Raw genomic sequence first — 26725 nt, forward strand, 5'->3', positions numbered from 1 at the left:
AGTATTTGCAGTTGGTAGTGTGAATAGGGTATCATGTGTAGAAGAAAATACCAATAAAATATAAACACCTGTAACAACTTTGTAAACCTATAAATCAAATTGATTCATTCGCAAAAAAAAAGTAATAGGATACCCACATACACCCCAAGTACATGTACAGGAACTTTTGTCAAGGTTCTAATGATGGTTACATTGAAATAAGGCTGATGAGGTTTTACAAGTTGTTTTGATTTTATATATATATAAAATCAAATATATATATATATATTTATATATAATAGTTTTACTGTACTGTACTGGCCATTCAATGTAATAAAATGGAAAGGCCCCTTGCAAACACCCACACATACAAGTTTCACTTTTGTTTTCTTCAACATATATATCGTTCGTGATATAGTGAAAGTCTGCATTCTGCAGAAATTACGTAGGTCAACACTTCTGCCGGACTGCATGGTATTCAAGTGTAGGAAGTATGAATTTCTCAAACGATAGCCAGAGTAAAAAGCATCGTTCTGATAAGAAATTACAGAAAGTTAAACAATCGAGTAAAGAAGACGAACACCCGGAAAGAACAGGGGGGGTAGGGCAAGCTAAAACCACTGAAGCAAGACAAATGCCCAGCCGCTCAGGGCAAGGACATCCAAACCAGGTTGGAATTAATAATAATAACACTAGCACTGTAATAACAAAATGGTGCTATACTGTATTTAATTGGTGATATACCGCAGGAGTTGATATATTTATTTTCTGTTTATAAAATACCAGTATGTATATTCTGCGCTCTCGACTGTAGCGTTTTTATTCGTTTATGTTAGAACAATACTAAAGCTCGTCCCAGGATCAGGGCCGTTTTTTTTTTAAAACGTATGGCTGCGGCTTTGGTGGACCTTGGCATAGCAGAGTTTATACCACAAGGGTGGTTAAATCTAGCGTGGGACATATTTTGGTAATCATGAGTGTGTCTTGTTTACATTCCAATACAGTGGCGTGCTGCTGAAATTCAAGACTCAGCTGCGTGTTTTATAACAACATTAAAATGTCTGAAATAATTTCTATTGTTGTTTTTATTAGGACTCCGATTTCCTTGAGAACGACTTTATTCAAGAAATGCCAGTTACCGATCTGACTCACGTATCTGAGCTGCCTGTAGCCTTGGGTTGCCATCTTCACATTTTTTTAAAACCCAGAGGGTAGGGTTCTCTCCCCCGTGTGTGATTATGTCACCTACCAGCCCCGCTACTGCCTTCCCCCGTGCACGCTACACTACATTAAAAACAAAACAAACAAAAAAAACCTGTTGATTTAAAAACAACGGTGTCCGTGACACGAGAATGCAACTTTGAAGTGATCTGTCTATATATTTACGTTGTCTGATGGTATGTACATGTATATACTATACATCTGTAGCCTATATGCTTCATCAAAAGTAGGGGATATTTGACTTCAAAACATAATTTCAGAATGACACATTAAATGAGATGCAATACATCCCAGCTCTATGTATGTTTTGTTCATTCATTCAATCAATCAATCAATTTTTATTTTATATAGCACCTTTCCTAGTGGACCACCATCACAAAGCGCTTTACAAGGTGCAGTAACAGCAAGAAAATCAGTAATACTTTAAATACAGAGAAATGCATAATATACAGTTAAAAAAGGGCATAATACATGATAGTAGCATAATACAAGAAACAGTAGCAGCAACACAGCAGCTAATAGCAGATATCAGGCTTAAAGAGGATGGAAAGCAAGAGAGAACGGGTGGGTCTTGAGAGTTGATTTAAAGTGAGCGACGGAGGGAGCATCACACACAAAAGCTGGGAGAGAGTTCCAAAGAGTCGGAGCCTTGAAGCTAAACGAGCGTTCTCCAAGTGTGGTGCACTTTTGCTTGGGGATAACAAGCAGGCCAGAGTTGGAGGACCTCAGCTTGCTGCCAGGGACATAGCGGGTCAGCAAGTTGAGGAGGTACTCAGGACCTGTGTGGTGAAGGGCATTGTAGGTGAGTAGGAGAGTTTTTAAAGTAATCCTGAACTTACAGGTAGCAAGACGGGGTGATGTGATCACGTTTTTTAAATCTGGTAAGGATCCTGGCAGCGGCATTCTGAACTAGCTGCAGTCAGTTTATGGTGCGTGCTGGGAGACCACCATATAGAGACTTGCAGTAGTCGAGTTGAGAGGAGACAAATGCATGACAAAGTATCTCTGCATCCGGGAGGGAAAGGTAGGGACGGACTTTGGAGATGTTTCGAAGATGGTAGAAGGAAGATTTGACCATGGAGAAGATGTAGGCATTAAAAGAGAGGTTGCTGTCAAGAAGTACACAAAGGCTTCATACTGCAGGGGAAGGCAGCAGCAGACAGTTTCCGAGGTCCAGGGCAGCTATATTGAGATTCTTAAGTTGAGTTTTAGATCCTACTAGAAGGAGTTCAGATTTGCTAGTGTTCTGCTAAAGAAAATTGGCAGACATCCAGGCCTTGATGTCTTGAATGCAAGCCGAGAGCCGGACCATGGCCGGACCATAGAAAACAGACTACATGCGTCCCGATAAGTAAGACGACATCCAGGAGAGACAGGTTCCAGAGATCCCAGCATAGTTCTGAAGGCGGTCAAGAAGAATGTCATGATCTATGGTGTCAAAAGCAGCTGTTAGGTCAAGGAGGACAAGCACAGAGGGAGCATCAGCATTAAGCACGAGATCATTCACAATCTGGAGCAGAGCAGTTTCAGTACTGTGATGCAGCCGGAAGCCAGACTTTAGCGATTCAAGCAGATTATTATCCGTGAGGTGTTTCATCAGCTAACTGGCTACAGCCCTTTCGAGAGTTTTGGAGAGAAAAGGGAGATTGGAGATGAGACAGAAATTAGATAAGTCAGCTGGGTCAAGGAAGGGTTTTTTGAGTACCGTTGGAACTCGGGCAAGCTTAAGGGCAGCGGGAACCGAGCCAGAGTCCAGGGACAGGTTGAGAGTGTACATAATGGAAGGAGCAAGATCAGAAGCACAGAGACGTACAAGGTTAGTCAGCCAGGGGTCCAGGGAGCATGTGGCAGTAGTTGATTTCAACAGTAAGCCAGAGACTTCAGCAATGGAGAGAGGAGAGAAGGAGGAGAGGGCAGGAGGGGCAACTGGATGAGCGTCAAGGTGGTCAAGTAGTAAACTTTGTTTGTGGTGGGAGAGCGTAGAATAGATGTTGTCAATTTTGTTCCGAAAGAAAGAGGAAAAATCATGACAGGTAAGAGAGGAGGATGAACGGGAGATTAATCTGTCGATGGCCGGATGTAGGATTTGGTCAGTGGTCTTAAAGAGAACATTAGGTTTACCGTGTTCCATAGTTATGATTTCAGAGAAGTACTTCACCCTGCCCACAACAAGCGCACGCCTGTAGCTCACGAGATGGTCGGTCCAGATCTGTCTGTGAACCGTTAGTCCAGACAACCTCCACTTGCGCTCAAGCTTGCGGCAGGCAGATTTAAGCACTCGAAGATCGAGGGTGTACCATGAGTTTCGATCTTTCTTGACGGTTCTGGTTGTAAGCGGGGCAACAGTTTCGATGATATGAGTAAGGGTGGCGTTGTATAGGGTCACTGCATCATCAACTGAGGACAGGAGAATACCAGTTAGAGGGGATGTAGAGACACATTCCGAGAGTTTCAGAGGATTCAGCAGATTCTTGGGATGGAAGGAGATAACAGTATCAGTAGCAGAGGAGGGAGCAGGGAGATTAATATTAGCAGTGATTAAGAAATGGTCAGAGAGAGATATCTCAGACTGAGAGATTGGAGATATCAAGGCCCCTGGTGATGAGCAGATCCAGGGTGTGTCCTCGGGTGTGAGTGGGGACGTTGATAGATTAAGAGAGTCCAAGACAGTCCAGAAACATGTTGAAGTCGGTCACTAGGCGGGAGGAAGGCAAGTCAACATGAATGTTGAAGTCACCTAGGAGTAGGATTTTGTTAGTAGAAGTGCAGACGAGGGAGAGGAATTCTGAAAACTTGGCAATAAAAGCAGAGTTGCTCTTAGGTGGACGGTAGATAACAGCAAGAGTGAGGGACATGGGAGAGGGGAGCTTGATGGCGAGATGCTCAAATTAAGAAAAGACAAAGAAAGAACTGAGGAAGCGAGCACAGAATTTGCAACAGCAGTGCCCCCGCCTCGGCCAGTGGGGCGAGGTTTGTCAAAGAGGGAATAGCCCTTTGGGGTGGCTAGATGCAGCGAGTGCATGTCGTTTACAGAGTGCCAGGTTTCAACTAGACAGAGAAGATCAAGATTGGTATCGGTTATAAGTTCGCTGAGAAGCAGAGATTTGTTAGTCAGAGAGTGACAATTGAAAAAGGAGATTTTCAAGTTTGTAGCAGGCAGTGTAAGGGGAGAAGGAGTTAGTAAAGGTATGTGCTGCAGGTACTTACCAGTGTTCATTCAGGGAGTGGAGAAAGAGTGAACCCGCTTTGTCCAGGGGATCCAGACGTTAGGTGTCAAAGTAGGAATGAGGCCTCTAGTAGCCATTGGGAGGGATTTGGGAAAGATCCTCACTCCACTTGTCCTCGCTCGGACTGCCACAGCTCAGACTGCCCTTGGACGTGTGGCCCTTAGACGGCTGGCGCTTATTATTATTATTATTATTTATTTCTTAGCAGACGCCCTTATCCAGGGTGACTTACAATTGTTACAAGATATCACATTATACATTATACATTATTTCACATTATACAGATATCACATTATTTTTACATACAATTACCCATTTATACAGGGTTTTTACTGGAGCAATCTAGGTAAAGTACCTTGCTCAAGGGTACAACAGCAGTGTCCCCCACTGGGGATTGAACCCACAACCCTCCGGTCAAGAGTCCAGAGCCCTAACCACTACTCCACACTGCTGCCCACGGCTGGCATTCTAAGACACTGTTTGCCAAGTTATACTATCCTGTAGGCCAGGAGCTGTATACTTAACACACGTTTCTAATCAGCCTCCCAATTCAACACAGCCCAGCACACAAAGGAAATCTAAGTTTGATCAATTACGTCACTTCTACAGTTTGGTTCGCTGTTTGGAGTGGTTCATTTCCAAGTGAACCTGAATGTGTTTGCTTTCACAATGCAAAATGTTTTGGGGGAGCAATGTCGCAAATGTACCAAGTTCGCTTTCAAACGAACCAAGACCACCTTTTCTGGTGATCTTGGTTTGTTTGGTTTGATTCGCATCCTGGTGCGATTACGTCACTGTCAGAGGTTTCACATATAGCTCCAAATGAACCGAACCGCACTTCAATCCGCATCAAACTGTCAAACAAACTAGGTGTGAAAGGCCCCAAAGTGAGCCGCTCAGAGCAGCTCCACTTAACTGCATGCTCAGTTCTGCTCCCTATGAGCAGCTCATAGCGCTGCAGAGCAGATTTCATCGGTGATCTGAGAGAGCGGAAACATTCTCGCTCTGAGCCGCACCCACAGTGACCTCAGCCGTAAGGTCTCTCAGCTCCTTCTCAGAACACTTTACTTTTCTGTGCGCCAAGAGGACTTTGCTGCCCTTTATCTGACATATTGTTTGTGGTTTGTATTTCTCTGCTCCACAAATGTCATACAGCGACTACTGCTCTCTGTACTCCTAACTGCAAATGTTTTATTCAAATATATCTTTATAAATTTAATTAAATATATATTAAATTTATAATGATATATATATATATATATATATATATATATATATATATATATATATATATCTTAGCAACTGATATATTAGCAACTGATCTTTTTTTTTTTTTTTTTTAAAGAACATGATGTTGACAGACTATCACAGAACCAGCGGGCTTGTTACACAACGCAGGCACCGCCCCCCTTCTCTGTTTGGCTGTTAGCAACATCTATCTTTATAGCGATTTGCTGAAAAGAATTGAATGGCAGAATATATTAAATTATGTACCTATCAAAAGCTGAAATTGTGCTGCTCATCATGGTGACGTCAATTTGTCCAGCTCTTTTGTTGTTTAGCAACAGCAATTGATAATTAAAGGCACAGCAGTAGGATTTCCAACTGTCAGGTTTTAGACCAAACAGTCCGGTTTTTAAACTTGCTGTATATGGGTCATTAGTGTCCCTGGATATCAAAAGTATCTTCCGACAGTTTGAAACTCGCTGTCTCCGTCTGTTTTAACCCGACTCTTATGTCGAACGTTGTTTCCATCATAAAATTAAACACTTTTCTGTTGTTTTCCAACAGGTGGAATGGGTGCAATTTACATAAAGGTGGCAGAATAACTATTCAGTATTTAAATGAGAAACCTATATGTTAATGACTTAAGTGACAGATTTGATCATTTCAGGATTTCAATAATGGACAGGTGGAATTCAAAGGTAGTAAAGAGATAAACAAAACAGACATGTGTTTCAGGAGATATGATGAAACAAGAGATGATACATTTAATAGAACATAATAATAAAGCAAGTATGTCAGGAGAGAGAGAAAAAAAAAGTTAGAAATGTCATTTTAATGTAGCCTAATTTTGAATGTATGTTATGTATTAATTCAATTATAGTTTCATATACCCTTTTTTTGGCAGATTTTTTATGCCAAAATGAAAAATAAATGAACAAGGGGAAATTGTGTTAGCCATTGTTTTGACATGAAAGTAACAATTACTTTTTTAAATGTTTGTAGAGCGCATACAGCCACAGTTTCCCAATGAATATCGCAAACCTCTTCAGCTGGTATAATTCGGAGAGTGTCAGCACACAGGGAGTAGTGCCCTCTGCTGGTTCTACAGCATCTGTTTCTCCTGTAAGTACTGCAGAAGCTGACCCCATCGTAACCCAATACACAACACAATACTCTAGTATTTTATTTACACTTTCTTCAATTTATTTATTATTAATGTTTTTGGTTAGTTTGTTTTTAAAATACGTGCTTGTGAGTTTAGTGCAGAAGGTCAAGAGAAGTTACTACTCTTAACAGTGGGAAAAAAAAGTTTGAGCCGTGGAAGCATATCTCAAGTTGCTTGTTGTGATACAACATAATAAATAGTATGGTATGAAACTCCAAATAAAGTAACATTTTGGATGAAAATGTTTGTATACATTTCTTGATGTTTTTACATCACACATACTGTACAAAAATAACATTTACTTGGTTGAACACCTCTGTGCTACGGTTTTGACCTTGTTGTGATTTGTGTCTTTGTTCATATGTCTTTTGTGTTAAAGAAAAAAAGGATGCTTTGTGTGTGCTCCGTACCCTTTAACTCAAAGTCATTTTAAGTCTTTTTTTGGTCACACTTTATTTTAAAGGCCTGTTTTTTAGTTTATTAACAAACATTGTTAATTTTTAGCTAAGGGTTAAGATTAGGATTACATTTAGGGTTAGGGTTAATAAAAACCTGATTTAATTTGCTAAACATTATTACAGTAACAATCTGAACCGATTTGAAGCATATATGATCAACTGGGTATTGATCATCCATAGGGCTCTGGTGTTTGATTGATCATCCATAGGGCTCTGGTGTTTGATTGATCATCCATAGGGCTCTGGTGTTTGATTGATCATCCATAGGGCTCTGGTGTTTGATTGATCATCCATAGGGCTCTGGTGATTACAGTTTTAGCTGGCCTGTTATATTTTATTAACTAACAGTTAACAGAAAATCAATAATGTACGTTAACATGTTTATTAGCTTCTTGTTAACAGTTATTAAAAAAAAGAATGGCCCTAAAAATAAAGCGTGACCCTTTTTTATGGTTTTGCTCTTTTGTCCATAGAGGCATATAGTGTATTTGTATGAAAAAAAACAAGTTTCTGTAAAAGTCTTTGAAAACTGTGGCACACTAAGCATTTTTAGACAGAGATACTAGAAAGTGCTGTATTATAAATCACATTTAAAATGTGTTCTCTTGTGTACATTATACATTTTCAATCATTGTTTTGTAAACAGATTAAATCATCAGATCTGGAATTTTTTTACAAGGTCATTGCGGACGAGGTAACTCAAGAGGCTGCACAAGTATTTGAAAGTAAGTACGTTCTAAAAACATTTAAAGAGTAAGTAGCGGGGTTCTGAAAAATATAACATTCCTCCTATATTTATCCTGACAACTTTTTACACTTATAACTTTAAAGTCTGTTTCAAAGCTGTTTTCAAAATGCCCGCTCTAGTGCACTGATGGTGTAAGGATTATTGCCCACATTGTCAAGCAGGTAACACAACAATAACAATCCATGATGTGGTACGGAACAGAAAAGCCAGAGAACTTGTTGTTATGGTTTGGTTTTTTTAATCGCTCTTCCTTGATTTAGAAACAGACTTTAAAGTTATAAGTGTAAAAAGTTGTCAGGATGTTAACAATGAAAAGAAAATGACAGGTACGTTAGTTAAACTGTTGTAGCAACATGTGGCAACGCTAAGTCTTTCGGAACCCCGCAACTTATTCTTTAAGGAATTGTTGTAAACTGTTTTATACTATTTTGTGGACACAAATAAAACTGGTGAAACCAAATTTGTAGTTAGTTATAAATCACTGTGATACCCAATGCGTTCGGACTGGGTATTAGAGTGGTGTGTTATTATACATTTATATTAAATTTCTTGATTAAAAAGTTAGTTGTACCTCAACTATGTTTCTGTTGGCCTGGATTTAAGCAAGGGTGTTATACTGAGGACAGTTTGCTCAACTTAAGGCTCTGTGTATTTGAATCTAAACATTATTAATCAAAATGATTTGATAGGTGCAAACATTGATGAAGCACAGTTTCTTACTTTAACAAGAGAAGATGTGAACGAACTGATGCCAGGGCTGCCTAATTTTCAAACGAGAAAAAAAATAATGAATCTCATCATGGAAAAGAATGTGAAGGTGGGTATGTACCTTGAGTCTAGTTCATGTATAACAGTTGTTTGGTTCAATGCAGTATGTGTTACCTTGGTGATTAGAGGTACAGGCAGGTATCTTTAACCCCCTGTGCTAGATCACGTAGTTTAGTCATTTCCCTGACTGGTCTGCATTTTGTTAACTGTCCAGCAGGTGGCATTTCTACACTTACAGGTTGCTTAAAAACCTGTTGTTACAGTTATATGGCCAGTAAGTCATCAAAATTCTATCCAAATACAATTATTGATAATAAGTAAGTCTGTATAGATAGGTAATATATTTTATTTATTATCCATGGGTGTACTACAATGGTTAAGAGTTGGCTTTAAATCATTTTGAATGGATGAATATAAAAATACTACAGTGAGTGGGTACTATTTGTGTGAAATAGGAAAGATATTTAAGAGTTTAGTTTTTGCCTTAATAGCAGAGTGAGTATTTGCACTGAGAGGCTTCTATAAATGGGGGTAATAAATAAAAAGAAAAATGCTAACAGAAGAAACTAATAGGCTAAGTGATAGAGTTGGAGGAATGATCCAAGAATGTCTTAAGGTTTTTCATAATAAATGTAAGTTTTCCTATAAGTTCCATGACCACACTCAGTGCCTGGCTTTATGGTGTGATAAGGTTTGATAAACAAATCCTATTTTACAGAGTTCAGGAAGCAATATTTGTGTACATCCTGGAAAAGTACAACTGCTCCATGGAAATAAAGATTTGAGGAAAGGTAAAAGCAATTGAAAATTAAAGTGATCATATTATCCACTTGACTGGCACTGAATGCATCACGTACATCCTCCTTGAAGAATTCCAAAGATAGGACGTTCTACTCTCCTTTAAAATGTAATGACTGCTAATATTGTGCAAGGGTTTCATTTGTGGTTGTTCTCTCCTGTCAGTTCAGCTCTAGCAGGAATGTTGAAAGTAAACAAACTTTTCTGATTGTTGAAAAACAGTTTTTAGGAAATGAGATAGCAAGCGGCCTGAACTGACAGGAGATAATGACTGTGATTACCTTCACGAAACGGTGTACACAGGGGAATCACTTTGACAATTAGAATTACTGTAGGTATTATTAATCCAACATAAGTCAGTGAAAAAGAAAGCAATTCACTTTTAGATCTTAAAGGAAAAAAATAATATAACAAGTGGCATTTCAGGGGTTAAAGTGTTTAAGCTGATAAAGTCACACAAATGGTGGAATATATTTACACAGATAGTTTAACCTTGCATTACAATTGTCCTCTACATTTAGCGCTGCTGCCAGTGTGATACCAATTCACAGTGTTGCATGTATTTACGTTTGTATGCAGCTAGATAGATTGACTGCAGTTGTGTCACTAATTGAAATGCAGGTTATTTTTTATTTTAGTTTTTTTCTTTTTTTTAAATAGATCCACTTGCTTCTGGGAGTGCTGTGAAAAACATTTATCAGAATCTCACAGACATGGAAGTAGATTTTCAGAAATGTTTAGGCGCACTTCAGCAGCAGATTCAAGTTGTTGCTGAGTTGTATCATCAAACGAAGAGGGAAGAGAATCATGATTTAAAACAAGATAAATGCATTCAAACAGATTTCCCTACCAATATCCCAGATGAACACAAGAACTATGAAGGGTTTCCTGCGCAGCCTAATCACCCTCCCATGCAAGGTATGTTCCCAGAAGTCAGACATTGGTGCAGTGGTTTGATTCGAGGAAGTCCATGGGGCTAATTAATGATTTAGGTTGCATAATAAGTACTGGCTGTGCATAACAAGCACAGTAAAGAGGCTCTACAAGGAATTCTGATGTATTGTTTTATTTTTGTTATACAGCACTTGAATTTGTGTACATTCCCTGTGAGGGCACCTTTTTTGAAAGTTCCTTTTCTAAAAGTGCAAAGTAATATTTCTTGGGCAAAATTTAACAGCAGGCTTGACTTTGACCTGTGACCTGAAGTGCCATATTGGGGTCATATGACTTTGGTTTCGGGATGATAAAAAAAAAGTTAATGCTTTGAGGTACTGGCTACATTCTCGGTACACAGGTGTTTTCTATGATTGAAACGTGGATATCAAATACTAGAAAAATTAACCCATTCGTGGCAGTATCTTGGAAAACAGCCACCACAGTGTTAAAGCCTGATACTGTATCTCAGAAACAGTTAAATAGTTTTAAAGGTTGTATGAACCCTTCATGCTAAATGTGTTGGTGACTATGACATTGACCTAAGTGGCTGCCATATTAAGGTCATGTGATGTTTTATAAAGTTTCTGCTGTATAGAGACACTACACTGTCTCACTGCCAATTGTTTTAAAATCTGATCTCTCATCAATAATACAGATCATACACTGAGATATTTTGTTATCTATTTCCAGTTCTTAAAATCGAAACCCTCGTTACTGGGAAGACCTTTGGGGCAGAGATTACATTCCTGGACAAACTTTCTCAGAATCTCAGGAGCATGGGAATTGCCATTCAGAAGCAAGCCTGTGATTATAATTCCGATAAGGTGCTTTTACTCTTTTGCCCTATTATCTCTCGGATTGGCACTGATATTGATGCAGTTATCCAGAACATTTCATGTAAGTAAAACTCCTTGTTTAGAATTGAATCTTTGGTGTTACAAATGGATCATTTGTGTAGGACACGTATATCATTTTTACTTGTTAGTGTTCGCTAGGTTTCAAATGTTAGTGTTTGTTCTAGTATTTGCTAAGTGATGTTACTGGTTTGTTTTTACAATGAAATGTATATTGTTTTTAAATAATACTTAATATCATAGAGCCTTATTGAGTTTATTTTCCCCCAATAGCTTATAAAAAGGTAATCCTGGTGGTCATGCACCACACTCGCAAAAATGTATCATCTGAGAGCAGCAGACTGGTCAACAAGAGCAACGTGCTTGAAACAGTGGACTGCCTCTACTATGAAACTGATGGATTATATAATTGTGATGCAAATGCACAGGCCATAACATCTGTTGTCTCAGCTTTACTCAGGTACCAGAAGACTATGTAGAACCTACATACCAATCATCTGAATTGCAGCACATCTGTAATGAAATCATGGTCCAGTGCTGATTACTATTTTCACTGAGGAAGATATAATGCAGTTTGGTGACAGTTTGTCAATAACAGCAACAGCTGAAACCAATACCTAATGTCGAGTTGCTGGAGAGGGCAGAAATGCAATGGAATACAAAATCAAATAAAGATTAACTGTGTAATAAAAACTGGGTGCCCCTATCCTTCTTTTAAGAATGCGGTCACCAGTAGGCCATATTATTCTGTATTTAGGCAAAATGCTTTTTATATACTAACCTGGATATGACAAGTGTTCATGCAACTTTTTTGACCGTGGTTCTGTGGGTAAACAGCACACAGTCCGTTACCTTTGAGCTGAGAGTGTGAGATTCCCCCAATGTGTTAACAAATTGGTAAATGTATTGCATATATGAAGGATGTCCTGAAAACATTAAGTTTAGGTTGTGCCACGCATAAGTGTAAATAAATAAGGAGACAGAGAGAGGCTTATGTTATGTTTTATTGCCATGAAAGCATTTATAATTCTGTTTGCTGTGCAATTCATTACTATGTTAGTTTGGAAGAGGATTTACTGTCTACATGTACAGTGCAATAGTTCTAGTCCCACAGCAGTAGTTCAGCAGCAGTGCGATGTACACTTTTTCTTGAAGATGCAAGTTTAGTTATATGGCTTTTACGGTAGTCCCACATAACAAAAGCTCTGTTACTTAACCAATCTGAAAGAAAATAAAACAAAACAATAAAACCATCAGTGGCAATGCTGTAAAACCACCTTTAAATAACCTGCCCTTGCTAGTTGTTAAAAACTTAGCTTTGTCCCAGGGTCCAATTACAGTAGCATGTGATATTGATTTATTTATTTATACCTTTTAAAGATCCAGTATCATAATTAAAAAAAAACAAAACACTTTTCGTGCTGGCTTTTGCTGTTTTCTCTCATTTTCCTATTTCTGAGAGACTGGCCTCCTGCTTGGTTACCTTAGCGAATCTTTTGTGTGTTTTTAATTTAGGCCTAGGAAATAAAATTCCAGCAGTCAACATGCTACTTAAAGACTGCAGAAATCAAGATGTGCCTGGTCACCGCAATAGAAGTAACCTGTCATTCAAATACTGCCACTTTATCGGTGGAGGAGAATGACACTCGGGTTAGCTTTTTTCTAATAGCGGTATAAGTTCTTATAATCATGCTTGTTAGAAACATTTGCAAATTATTTATTAAGAGATGCGTTTTCAAGAATAAAAATGATAAATATGGGCACATTTTTTTTATAAAACATTATACCTGTTTTTCACATGCTAGTCAAATCAACAGTTATTATAATGTTGTAGCTCTAATAACAGCAAAACAAGTGGAATGACCAGGCTTCTAGTTAGGAAGAGAACACGAGATGACAACCGAACACTGGTTCTAACCTCAACTCACAACCAGAGTGGTCTTGGTATTTAATTTACTGCATACAATTACTGTTGTAGTAGGCTTTTTTACGAACATTTAAAAAATGACTTTAATAGTGTTTAAAAATACAAAAATAAAACATGTATAAAACCGATAGGCCATTGAGTTAATTGATCCCAGATGACATTGATGCACGTAATGCCAGGCAGACTGTATCCTAGCAACATGAGAAGCTACTTTTATCATGGCGCACCATGATACTACCTGACTGGAAAGAATGAAGATGCTAATTCTGGGACTGTATCCAAAAATGGAAACATACCACCAAGCTCTGGGATAGATCAGAGTGGCCCCAAGCAGTTCATAATGCCGGACAAAGTACTAAAAGTTATTTCAAGGTATCTGGGAAAACAGGAAACAGCACAGCAGCAAGGTGCAATACATCATACAGGTATTGTTGTAACTTATATGGACATGATACTGGCTCTTTGAATCCTTAGGATCAATATGTCATGGAACATGCCTTTTGGTACTTGGAACCCCTTTTTTGGAGTATCTGTGAAGAATTTACTTTCAATGTAAAAAGACAACATTTAAAATACTCCCTCGCAACAAAGCAGTAGTTCGCCAATAAGTTGTCACTTTTATATATATTCATCCTTATAATGAGAAATTAAAATTGGGAGCCATGACTAAACTATGTAGCCACCTTTGCATTGTAGGAGAGAACACTGTTTTTACTTCACAGGTTGCAGTCTTGTATGGAGAACGTCCAAGTATATGGAATGACTGGATGTTTCAGTCGCTGAATACAAAAACAGTTATGAGCCATTCATACACTCACATAGTATTTTGTTTGTAGCGATCCAGAGCCTCCTCTGCCACTACCTCTGAGAATTTGGTATCGTCCCAAGGGATATCACCAGGTACTGTGAAGGTCATTGGAGGGGAGCCAAACAGCTGAACTGAAACATTGGTGTCTCCAGGGTTATCTGGGTTCTGGCTACCTCTTGAAATCACCTACAGAAATTAGTGAAAAGTTTTAAGTTAGGAGTTAAAAAAAACAAAAAACAAAAAAAACTTATCGCCACAGAAAGATTTTGATTTATTATTATTATTATTATTATTATTATTATTATTATTATTATTATTATTATTATTAGTGGTGAACTTTTAATTTCCCTGTACACGTCACAAGTTACTTCAAAATACTTGCTGTAATTAATAAGACAGCAAATGTTCAGGTGTCTGATGTCATCTTTTCAAAGCAAATTCCATTTCTGATTCACAACATTAAAAGTTCCTACCAAAATTCAAATCTCAAGTTTTAATTGAGGAAGACAGAGAGAATTGTTGCAAATAAAAATAACCATACTGTAGTAAGGTACCCTTAAAAAGAAATAACAAGCAACATTCATTTACTGTGAAATTACTACCAAGAAGTCAGTGAAAGACAAGAAATTCATGCATTTCTATTTCATTTTTCTATTTCATTTCATTATGCTATTATAGCACCTAAAGGTATCTAAATATAAGCCACTTACCCTCTGTAATAAAACAATACTGCCCAAAGCCTAAATTACAGTAACTAATAACTTACATTTGTTTCCATCCTTTAACTGTACCAAAATATTTAACCCTATTCTTAAAATAATTTTAACTTAAAAATTTGGTAAATCATTGTGTTTTTAAATACAGTATCTGCTCACAGTTTTAATCTGGAAGAATCCATCTGGCCTCTTGGTGGCATTAGCGAGTGTAGACACCCATCCAAATTGTTTGTTGAGGGTGTCCATCAAGCTGGATGTATTCAGCATTTCCTGCTGGAATTTCTTCAGCAGCTCGTCATATTCTTTTGTGAACCTCTCAGACATGGCCAGGGCTTTCTCAAACTCCTCCTTGAGGGGGCCTTGTAGTGGCCTTTTCCCAGAGCAATCTGAAAAAAAGATGTGTGCTACAGCTGAGCAATGGAGGCTAGAAGAATGATATACCGTATATGATGTATGAACTCACTTCATGTAATGTACTGTAGACAATTTTGAGTGGCACAAAAGATACTGCATTAATTCGCTCTTAATGAGGTACTGTACTACTGTATGCAATCGACAAAAGTGATGAAATAATGAGAGATTTTATAGATACTTGTAGAAAATAATATGAAAAAACTAATTACAAAATTGTAATGAACGAAATCTTTGGAATGACATACAAGGCCCTATGTCTTGCCAAATATTTTACATGAACAAAAACATTTAAAACATGCTTTTATTATGTTGTTTCCAAACATAGCAAGAAATTACTTATTTAAAGATAGAGACGTTATTCCAATGTCTTTTGAAAAAAGTGGACCAAACTTTGCACTCGAGAAAACACATAAAAGATCTGTCCACTGTCTCCAGCTATATTGTAAACCAAGACAGCATGGCCTGCCCAGCAAGTTTACAGTGGTTATGATAAAAGACACCTGTTTTAATATTGTACTATTGTACTATATGTCAATGTTGCCACTATTGGAGGCATCAAAAAGGCAACAATGTGGAAAGGCGTAATGACCGTTTCTGTTATACTGTATGTCTAATGGTCTTATATATTGAAATTGTGTGTCCGTCAAATTATATTAGCAAAACCACTTTTTATTTCTTTGTTTTATTATTATTAGTACTGTGCATTGCTATACTTCTTGCTGGGTCCTAAATGTACATTACCAATGGACAGTATCTCTTTGCATTTTTCACACTCTTCCTTGAGTTTGAGACACCCTGCGGAATTGCGTCGAATTTCACGACATGTCATACGGTCCCCTCTGTTTCGTCCGGACACAATGACATCTTCATTGGCGTTTCCATCTAGGCAAAATAAGGTAAAATAAAAGATACAGTCCAAAAACATTTTTGATCCCAGGTTGAGAACCACTGCTTTTTTCACTTACTCGGGTTGTGTGTTCGAGACTGAGCGAAACATGCACCTATATATATATATATATATATATATATATATATATATATATATATATATATATATATATATACAGCTGTGCCGGGATTCAATTACTAATTAATTATTCACTTGAATCCCAGCACGTGAACTCATTTGTGCACTCCCCTTGCTCACATACTAATACACATTTTATCTGCACGTGAAGTGATTGTGCAATCCCCGTGCCTAAATACATATTACAACACTCATGCTACATAGCCCAATTTATATTCCGTGCACCACTCTATCCACATGTAACAGACAACAGGAAACACACCACATACAACATAAAACACAAAATACTCACCCTGCCACAGTGGGGTAAGAAAAAACTAAGAGTTACCTGTTGGAGAAGATGGCATTACGTCATATTGACCCTCTCTTTCCATGTATTGGTTGGCTGAGTCAAACATTCTCTGGGCCATGTGAAACATTGGCTGAAACAAGCCATGAAAACCGTGTTGGAATGTGGGAAACCTGGAGTTGGGGAGACTCATTCTGATAGGTGGGCGGTCCTCATTATTGAGAAAAGACGGCATCCGGGGAAAGTCGCTGAAGAGCGGGTGGTGAAAGGAGGAGTGCATCTGATCAAAAACCTTCATACTGTCTTGAAAGATCCCGTCCACCCCGTCAGCAACTTCAGAGTAGTGTTCCTCAAGGTCTTCAAATCTCCTGTCTTGTTTTTTGTCTTCCTCCAGGAGGGAGTCCATCCTCTCTCCATTGATCCAAATAGACATAGGGGAGGTCCTATTGAGCAATTCTTCCAGCTAAGGAATAGAAAAGATTTTGTTTTGCTGATGTTAGACATATGCTAAACTATCTGCAGTATATTTAGGATGCTACCCCATAGGTTTGTGGATAGCGTGGATAGTCCTGTACTATCTGTGGCCATTAAGACATTCTAGGAAATCAAAACTTACCTAGTTAAAATAAATAAAAATACAATACACTTACTTGTCTTCCCACCATGCCTGAGCCACTGCTGCAGGTCCTCGAATAAAACTTGATGCAGGTGTTTTTCAGGCATGGTTTACACTCCTCCCACAAGGCCTGCATTGTTTCATTGCACAGGTCCTGTTCTGCATTTAGTTTTGACTCCATTTCCTGGGCATTCTTTAGAGCATCCTAGGAGCAAAACAGAATAGGTCACAAAGGACTTTGCAACTGAATGCAGGCTAGAGCTAAATCAACAAGTATTCTTTTTGCAGATTCTAAATCAGCTGGGGAGCTGGATAGCACAGCTGACTAATTCAACAGTGTCTAGTGTCTTTTACATATTGCTTTTAATCCTATTCAGTTCACAGCTTAATCCCCCAATGGATATTAGTCCACATCAAATCACCACGCAGTTCAGAACAATTCAAGACAATTGGCAGTCTCTGCTTGAATTGGTTACAGCGAACAAAATAATGTTTACCTGTCGTTCATTCCCATCTACAATACAGCTCTCAAAAAACACCTGTTGTCACAGTGCCATTGCCCCTCACTTTACATTCTCAAGCTCAAAAATCCTAAGCAGTGAGCATCAATAAAAAGGGAGTTTTATATAAAGCTCAAATCAGCGGGTAGTTACAAACCTCCTTCATCTTTTTGGTTCTCTCTAATATGTTTAAATACTCCTTGTGCTCTTCTCCAGACTTCTCCATCAGGTTCTTCATCTGCTTGACTCCATTGATGGCATTTTCAATTTGTTTGTCTAAATACTTCTCTCCCATCAGGGATATTTCTGTAAAATTGAATTTATTATCGAGTTGCTTCACAGGTAAAATGAATAAGTAACATTTAAGAATAATTTGTTCCACTCTTCTGTACAGATATTACCAGCACCATCTTACAATCTGGTTATGCAAACACATAACCATGAACTGTATTGCAATGCTGACTGTTAAGAAAAGTATTTTTTTTCAATCCTGTAGAAAATATTAAATGTATTTAATGTAGTACAGATTTATAACTAACAATTTACTGAACATAATACCAATAAAACCATATGTGGTACTTACGTTTAAGATCCTCTGGTGAAAGTCTATTCTGACATTCACTCAGAGAATAGAGCAGGCACACAACCAGGAATGACACGGCTACCCTCATCTTCCTAGCCGTTTAAAGAAACAAAACAGCTGGAATGGGTCTGAAAGACAATATTAATTTTCAAAAATGTAAGTTAAAAAATAACTGTATAAATAACTATGTACCACTGTCAGTTAATGTTAAATATAATATAAACAAATTGTATAGCTCTTGCATATCAGATTTAATGACTGTACATGGAGCAGGGTCAAGAAAAGGCGAGAGAAGATAATAATAGTCTTTTGCGGCATTAGGAATTAGGAACCCAAACACATCACCATGTGGCAGCTTGCCAGCACTGCATTGGACATGAGTGAGGATACAAATTGAGAACAAGTATGGGATGGGCCAACGTTCATTTCTCGGGAATCTCAACCTTCAGATATTACGCCATGCTAGACCATTGCTCTCATTCTACCTTCTGCAATACAATAGATGCAGTTTGTTTGAAATGTGTAAGCTGCATAGTTACTTCAATTATTTTACAAATATTTTTCACTTATTTTGTTCCCAGTTACAAATCTGCAGTGCTTTTTTTTCACTCTGCTACTCCACATTGTTGTTGATTTTCAGACATACCATACAATGGTATTATCTGAATTTAGGAAAAGCACTGTACATTTGATTATTAAAAAAAAAAAAAATGAGTAGTGAATTTATTCTACTGAGGCTGAAAAAAATGAGCCCCCAAAAGTTGTATATGAGTTGTCTATGGCCATCCTCAGGAGCTTATGAAGTATTCTTTTTATATAACACAAACGATCTATGGAAAATAAAGTATATTTAACCTAAACTGAACATCTGAATTCTGAGAATGACTTTCCTTAGCTCAAGCTCTTTGTGTGCTCACAGCATCGATTGGAACAGTGTAATTTGCCCAGTCATTCTGTCGCTGAATTCAAATGAATGCAAACTATATTCCGAAATGAGATCCAGTAAAATGATTCACTCTGTAGCATATGAAAAAACATATTCAATGTTTGAACTCTCAGTAATTGTGGTATAAACAGCTGGTTTGCAGTTCACATTCATCACCTCAGTAAAAAAAAAAACACATCAAAATATCTAAGCTTACAAAGCTTCTAATTCTGTATAGCTTGAAAATTTCAAAACATATCAAGACTAATATTCAACAAAGCTAATCTGTTTACAGTGTTTCCTTTGGAGTAAATCTGTAATTGGTTTTAAGTCTGACAGAGACAGGCAAGGTCAGAATATTATAAGTGGGTTAACAGTTGTGCTACATTGTAATATATATGTTTTTACAGTGCCCCAAACTTTAAATACATTTCCAGTATTAATTATTTTTCTGAGGCAGCCTTTTCTCATCAAATAAACTGTGAACAGGAAATTTCCAGAAACCAGAGGCTGTCAGCATGAACTGTTACATAACTTGCACAATATGCTCAGGGCACTGAAATTCCTTATGTAACCAGAACTATGAGCCATCTTGTGTTCACAATGCAGATCTAGCAATGTGGCTGTTATTGATTGTCCTCTTGTTTTCTTTTCTTTCTTTCTTTTTCTGCAGAGCTATTTAAATTCTGAAGATACTAAATATCCTATTACCAGTGCAGCAAATGCAGTGACACAAAGTGAGCATTAGTGAGACTTAGAGTCAGGATGAGAATGCAAATTGTTTTGCTTAAAAAAGATAAAACTGCATTGTATTGGCAGTTAGCAATGAAAAAGGGTAAATCTTTAAACTTTATTTTAAGTGCCACTTTTTGTTTTAAAAATAGTTAACATTCATAGTTAATGGGCCACTCCTATGCTGGGCTTGTTTTTATTATTATTTTTTTTTTGCTCAGATATGGCCACTGCTGTGCAATCTTTGATTTAAATATTAAATAAGGGTGCCTCAGAACCATTCCTTATCTCACAACCTGTATTTCTAACAGCGTAACAGCAGATATGCAGTATATGTTAATACAGTGGACAGAAGGGTAATTGGTTTTTCTTTAATTACACTTGATGTACAGTAAGTGACCTTCTTGACAGGAATTTTTCCATTATCATTGACTTACAAGAGTAATCAATAAACCTTTGAAAAGGAAAATGAGTGGAAGGAAACTCATTTGAACCATTATAGCCTGAATGTCAAATTAATTTGTTATGGAAGTAAAAAAAACCCAAATCAACAGCCAAGTACTGTATGCCAAATAATCATGTCATTTAACCGAGTTGTGAGGGCAGACTGAGCTGACAATGGAATCGAACTTCCTTGCAACCGCCATGCTGGATCAATTTAACTAGAACAAGTGAGCCAGAGGTGGCTTTGGATCACTGCAATAACTGGTTATATAGTATAATCATTTTCACTTAACATTTAAAATGCAGCAATCAAACAGGCCTTCTATTATACATGTTTTAAGTATGACAGCACTGCAATATTAAGAATGATGAAATCAGCAATATAATTCTACAAAGTAAAAAAAAAATGATTAAAGAAGGATACAGTTTAATTAAATTACAGGCTATTTAGGGTTGAGTTTGATTGTGTGTCTGTAATTTGACAGATTCAAGCATTAACATTGCTAATTTAGTTGCATCACAACATCAACATTATTATTATTATTATTATTTTTAAAATGTTACTTTCAGGATATTTAAACCCATAACTAATCGGAATAAATGTGAATGAAGAAGATATTTGGTCTACTCACCCTCTAAATTGGTTGCTTCTCCCAGTGGAAGCACTGAAGAGAGGCTGTGCTATTGCAGGTATTTATACCTAGCAGTGAGGCTTGACGCTGGAGGGAGTCACCCCTGGAGAATGTTTTTTGTGCTTTTGGATTTTTCTAGAAGTTGTGTCGTTGTCTGTGATGACTCTGTGCTACTCTTAATCTCCCCAGTAGTGGGCAATGTTATACCACAAATATCAGGTAAAACATACCACCGCAATATCGACAGAAGGAGGAAGAAAACAAAGATAGATCATTTATTTTAGCCATCATTACTGTAGATACTGCCAGGAGATATTTTCAGTTAAGGTTTAAAAACAGTTTCACAGTTAACTCATAGTACATTCTTATCTTTAACCTGTTGAATGCAGTATATTTTGCTCAAGCTTCAATGCCATTTGTAATGTTTAACCCTTCCATTCCAGATTTTCATTTCATCAAGCTGCACCCGAATATTTTTTGTTGCATAGGGCACCTTTCTTGGAAAATTGAATCAAACAAAACAGATTCAACAAATTCAATTCTGAGAGACACTGAGAAACTGCATGAACTCAAGATTCATATTTTAATATTTTAATAGATTTAATGACCTTTCTTCTATTATAGAATGTAGTACTGTACATACATACTATGGTAAAGTCATATAAAGTCATGGTAAATTAGATGGAGCCATGAAAAACTGTGTAAAGTAATGGTACACTTCCATTTACAATGTATAGTTACTGTATATTAGGGTACATTTTGTACTTTTTTGTACTGTCTTGGATGACAGTGCATAAAAAAAAGCTCTCTGAAGGGCACACTGCCATGAAAGCTCTCTGCAGCAAATCATTCCGCAGTGCCAAGGTCAAAATGCCACTTGGAAGGAGACTTGAAATATATCTGCTTTATCATAGTCATTCAAGGTTTTGTATACACAGCACATCCTGATTTATTCTCTCTAAGTCGTTTTTTCATTTGTAGTATGTGTGTACAGATTTGATCACTGTTTTTAAATGTACTCTTCAGTACAAGCTAACATTTCAAGAGAGTTTCTCACTCAATGGCACTCTCCCTACTATTGCAGTTTTTGCCACAATTCTGATTCTTGATTCCAATTCCAAGGCGGTTGATTCTGGTACCGAAATATATATATATATATATATATATATATATATATATATATATATATATATATATATATATTACTATATGCTGTTAAATGTAATATAGTCAAATAGCACTGTACACAGTAATATATTTCTCTAAACTATTAAAAAAGTTCATTATCTGCTTCAAAACTATACAATCTTATAAGTCAGGCTATGAAGCTAAACAAAAGAGGTGAGTTTTCAAGGGATACAATATGACAGTAATAATGAATTCAGGCTATGAAACTAAACAAAAGAGGTGAGTTTTCAAGGGCTACAGTATGACAGTAATAGTGAACTCAGGCTATGAAGCTAAACAAAAGAGTTGATTTTTCAAGGGATACAGTATGACAGTAATAATGAACTCAGGCTATGAAGCTAAACAAAAGAGGTGAGTTTTCAAGGGCTATAGCATGACAGTAATAATGAAGAAGAGCAGACGGCAGTGTTTCACATCATTGCAATGTTTTCTGTCATACAATAATACACTTCCCATCCCACTGTCTAACATCTGATCACAACACAATACTTTTCACGCTAGATAAGTTTTTCCAGCTGGGCCAACATTTTGTTCTTCAGACTATGGACAATAGATTTATTTTTTCAAAGCATGATTAACAGACCCTATAAAGAAGTATTACTGAGCTTCTCAAACTCTGTGTTGGCCCTATGCGCCTGTGACTGACGTCCTCATAGAGATGTAATGGGGTTTGCAATCTTGTTCCTATTATTATTATTATTATTATTATTATTATTATTATTATTATTATTATTATTATTATTATGTTTTCTCCCAAACAACTTACAGAGACTAGGGGGTGAAATATGCATCAACAATTGCTGCTGCAGAGTCACTTACAATAGGACCGCGGTTTTACGTCTCATCCGAAGATACAATTTAAACATGTTTTAAAAGAGCTGTTTTACAAACACTGTATCTACAACGACAAGCGGCTGTGGTTATTAGAGCCTCAGATACAAGCTCTGCTTTGAATAAACTCCTCCAATACTGTGACTCCTGCTTCTCAACCTGTACTCACTTATACTTGTCCTTAGCTTAATGTTTTGTTTTTTGTTTCGTTTTAACTAAATCATATGAGTTCTATGTCTCATTTCAGATGCCCACACATGGCAGATAAGCTGTTAAAATGAAGACATTTATATTTAAACCTGCAATTCCATTATCTGATGAGAGAAAAAAGGTCAAATATTGAAAACCAATGCACACTGTTCACAAACTCTAAATTCATTCCAAGTAGTAGATGATGTAAGAGTCATAAACATGTTGCTGTGGGTGATTTATGATTAAAGTAATTTTCCGTTTAAGGTTTCAATTATAAGTGATGTTTTCATTTTCCTGATTCTTTTACGAACATCAGTATGCATGGTGCTTTCACAAGCCTTATTCAGATTTCACCCCCCTGTTCTTATATGTACGAGTCAGCACGATGAGTATAATTAAAAATAATCCAAACCCATTACCTTTAAAATGTAAGAAATACAGATGTGGCTTCATGTCAAACATTTTATAACCAACACACACATAGATAAACTGAGAATGTATTTATGTTTTGTCTTCAAGAATCAATTTCCTTCCCATCACAAACTGATATTTGGTAAATGGTATTCATCATGCATTGATATCTGCTTTTTCTTTGATTACTTGATTACTTGGTTAATGTGCCTTGTGACTAGCTAGGAATGTTGTTTCTGTGAAGCACTGAAACATTTATTATTATTATTATTATTTATTTCTTAGCAGACGCCCTTATCCAGGGCGACTTACAATCGTAAGCAAAAACATTTCAATTTAATATGCTTTTGCAGGGTAACGATAATAACAACATCAACAACAATAATACAGTCCATTAGAAAATGAGGCAAATCATAAGATGCTGCAATCCGGTGTACAATGTAGTGATACAGCTCATAATGTATATTCTCTCACATTCTCTCGCCTGTGGCACCACCACTATAGCAAGACCATTGACCTTTGTGGAACAGAAACATCTGTCAGGAAGTGTGTATGAGAAGTGTAAATTAGTTGTCTGTTATGAAATCCTGACTGAGCCTCTACATCGCCTATCCAAGTCTTGATATATTTATCTATTATTATTATTATTTATTTCTTAGCAAAAATGTACAGCCTATTCATCTGTGGCCCTGTGGCGGAGTGTCCCGCCCCTATGTATTATTATTTGTATTTTTGTTTACGGCGCGGGTAAAAGCGCTGCGTCTTTTATTATTTTATATTTAAAAACCCCGTGAGGATGCATGGCTGATCAGCTACTGATTATTTAACTAGCTGACAGTCATGCATCCTTACCAAACGCGTGCAGACTCTGGCCGAGGGATAATAAGATAATTACCAACTAGTTAATCCCTCGGCCAGAGTATATAAACCTGCAGCTCTCTGCACTTGAGGTTGGGTGTACAGAGGAGAGCGAGCAACATTCGAAAAACAATTGCTAAAACGTGCTGGATTGTCCAGCACAACACTTACTTGTTTGTTTGTTTATTCGTTTGGCCCTCGTGCCCTTTTGTTTTGTGTTTTGTTGGTTTAAATATTTTGTTTATTAATAAATACGCTGAGTGCCGTTGCACTCAGCTTTAACCGCCCATCCATTGTTTTGGTTTCTACTTCCTGGTCCGTGACATCACCACTGCGAGCCAGACTGTCACAGGCCCATTTGTTTTTCTGTTTTTGGACATGTTTACATTTTTGTTGGGGGGGGGGTGCATTACTTAGAACATCACTATTAATGAAAACAGTAAAACTACACAAGGTAAATTACATAAATCCAACAAAACAGCAAATCCAAAGGGTATAATATCTAGCAGGCAGACCAGGATCAGAGGCACATAGGGAATTAGTGTCTACTATAATCAATTTGCAGGAAGTAGTCCCTAAGTCATGAAGTTTGCCACCTGAACAGAGCTGCACAGACAGTTTAGTAAGCAGCACTGAAAAAAAAGTTCCCTATAAATTGGCATACTGACCCAGCACATATCCCAGAGAACAAAGGAGAAACTAATCTCCTTTGTTCAAATAATTTCCAGTTCATGCAGGATTTACCACCAAATACATTGTGTATCATAAAAGAGATTATGATTGCATATTACTTTTGTTAGGAAAAATTACAGACACAGTACTGTCCAGCAGTCCTTGCTTGCTATACTGTACCTACTGTGAAGTTCTTGAAAAACAATATTCCATAATAGCAATATGTGTGTGTAGGTTACTTACAGTACTCCTTAAAGAGTAAGTAGCAGGGTTCCAAAAAACATAGTGTTGCACATCCCCACATGTTGCTACAACTGTTTAAATAACATACATTTTATTTCTATTGTTAACAACCTGACAACTTTTTACACTTATAACTTTAAAGTCTGTTTCAAACCTCTTTTCAAAATGTCCACTCTAGTGCACTGATATTGTTTGGATTATTGCCTTATTGGGGAATGGCCACACCTGTGATTGCTGACAGGGACAGATTTAACCCCATCCTTGCCAACCTTACATTCTCTCACGCACACACACACACACACACACACACACACACACACACACACACACACACACACACACACACACTACTTACAGAAGGAAGGCTTCTTGCCCTGCCGTACCCACATTGTCAAACAGGTTACACAACAATAACGATCCATGATGTGGTAAGGAACAGAAAAGCCAGAGCGCTTGTTATGTTTTTTTGGTTTTTTTTATCACTCTTTCAGTGATTTAGAAGACAGATCCCAAACCCCAGTGCACTAGGTTCGACATTTTGAAAAGAGCTTTGAAATTGAAAGTGTAAAAAGTTGTCAGGATGTAAACAATGAAAAGATCAGTTGGTTTGTCTTAAATTTAAAATAAAATGTGTGTATTGAAAGATTGGGCTTTAATAAATATGGGCAGCTATAGTAAGAACATATTTATTTTGCTCAGCTTAGTTAATAGCAAAAGTGGTTGCCAAGGCAATGAATCCCTTTACTGTGGAAAGCCAGCAGGCACAAATTTCACCTAAATGAAGCCAAATCCAAGATGCTGTCTGTCTTCCTGCATGAGACTCTTGAGCACATTTTCTGAACTGAATTGTTTTTCATATCTCACCATAATTCATTTTATATCTTCCTTCATAGGAACATCTACAGTCATAAAAATATTTCAAGATCTAAGCTATTGGTATAAGGGTTCAAGTTTTAACATATATTGTAACTTAATATTACTTTCTATATAGGTTACCTGTGTCTGTATTTTTGAGAGAGATGTTTATATACATTGAAACAAGATGTACATTTTATATACATATATCATGTTTTTAGGTATTGTAAAATTTTCATACTGGGATTGTTCACAGCTTTTACCTATGGTTTTTAATGGTCCCATCTTGTTCATATTGCATATTTTCTGAATATTAAAAAAAAGAATGAAAATAATTCAAACATAAAGAAAGAGTTAACATTTTGTGATTTGAGTCCATTGGCATCCAAAGGTAAACTAGTAAAGGGTCAATAAAGGCGAAATACATGTCCTTGTATGTGTTTGTGTGTCATATATACTTTAATAAGGGGGGTTAACATCT

General features: G+C 37.1%; 2 protein-coding genes across 4 annotated transcripts; one reads left to right on the forward strand and one right to left on the reverse strand.

Moving 5' to 3' along the window:
• Positions 1–324: 324 nt before the first annotated feature.
• On the forward strand, positions 325–12367 carry LOC117411195 (uncharacterized). Of its 3 annotated transcripts, none has more exons than XM_034018471.3 (8): positions 325–649; positions 6657–6776; positions 7924–8002; positions 8715–8842; positions 9512–9584; positions 10252–10509; positions 11218–11424; positions 11655–12367. In XM_034018471.3, the coding sequence occupies exons 1-8, from the start codon at positions 473–475 to the stop codon at positions 11858–11860; spliced, it is 1248 nt and encodes a 415-aa protein (XP_033874362.3). In that variant the 5' UTR covers positions 325–472; the 3' UTR covers positions 11861–12367. The 3 variants fall into 3 exon arrangements, with proteins under 3 accessions (XP_033874362.3, XP_033874364.3, XP_033874365.3); XM_034018473.3 differs by having other exon boundaries at positions 11832–12367; XM_034018474.3 differs by lacking the exon at positions 325–649 and adding an exon at positions 699–2002.
• On the reverse strand, positions 12368–21149 carry LOC117411194 (clusterin-like). Its single transcript, XM_034018470.3, has 9 exons — positions 20995–21149; positions 18262–18389; positions 17836–17984; positions 17213–17383; positions 16602–17025; positions 15988–16128; positions 14992–15218; positions 14127–14302; positions 12368–12602 (listed from the first exon to the last, which is right to left on the reverse strand). Exons 2-9 carry the CDS (start codon positions 18347–18349, stop codon positions 12590–12592), a joined length of 1389 nt encoding a protein of 462 aa, XP_033874361.1. The 5' UTR covers positions 18350–18389; positions 20995–21149; the 3' UTR covers positions 12368–12589.
• Positions 21150–26725: the final 5576 nt, after the last annotated feature.

The sequence above is a fragment of the Acipenser ruthenus genome, chromosome 6 (genome assembly GCF_902713425.1).
Source record: "Acipenser ruthenus chromosome 6, fAciRut3.2 maternal haplotype, whole genome shotgun sequence".
Lineage (NCBI taxonomy): Eukaryota > Metazoa > Chordata > Actinopteri > Acipenseriformes > Acipenseridae > Acipenser > Acipenser ruthenus.

Bases quoted from the DNA above. Each gene is read 5' to 3' on its own strand.
- LOC117411195 (XM_034018471.3), top strand. From the start codon at position 473: ATGAATTTCTCAAACGATAGCCAGAGTAAAAAGCATCGTTCTGATAAG. The intron at 650-6,656 runs GTTGGAATTAAT...AAATGTTTGTAG, and splicing joins GGCAAGGACATCCAAACCAG to AGCGCATACAGCCACAGTTT. The intron at 8,843-9,511 runs GTGGGTATGTAC...CCTATTTTACAG, and splicing joins TCATGGAAAAGAATGTGAAG to AGTTCAGGAAGCAATATTTG.
- LOC117411194 (XM_034018470.3), bottom strand. From the start codon at position 18,349: ATGAGGGTAGCCGTGTCATTCCTGGTTGTGTGCCTGCTCTATTCTCTG. The intron at 17,384-17,835 runs GTTTGTAACTAC...TTTTGCTCCTAG, and splicing joins GAACCAAAAAGATGAAGGAG to GATGCTCTAAAGAATGCCCA. The intron at 14,303-14,991 runs GTGAGCAGATAC...TAATTTCTGTAG, and splicing joins GATTCTTCCAGATTAAAACT to GTGATTTCAAGAGGTAGCCA.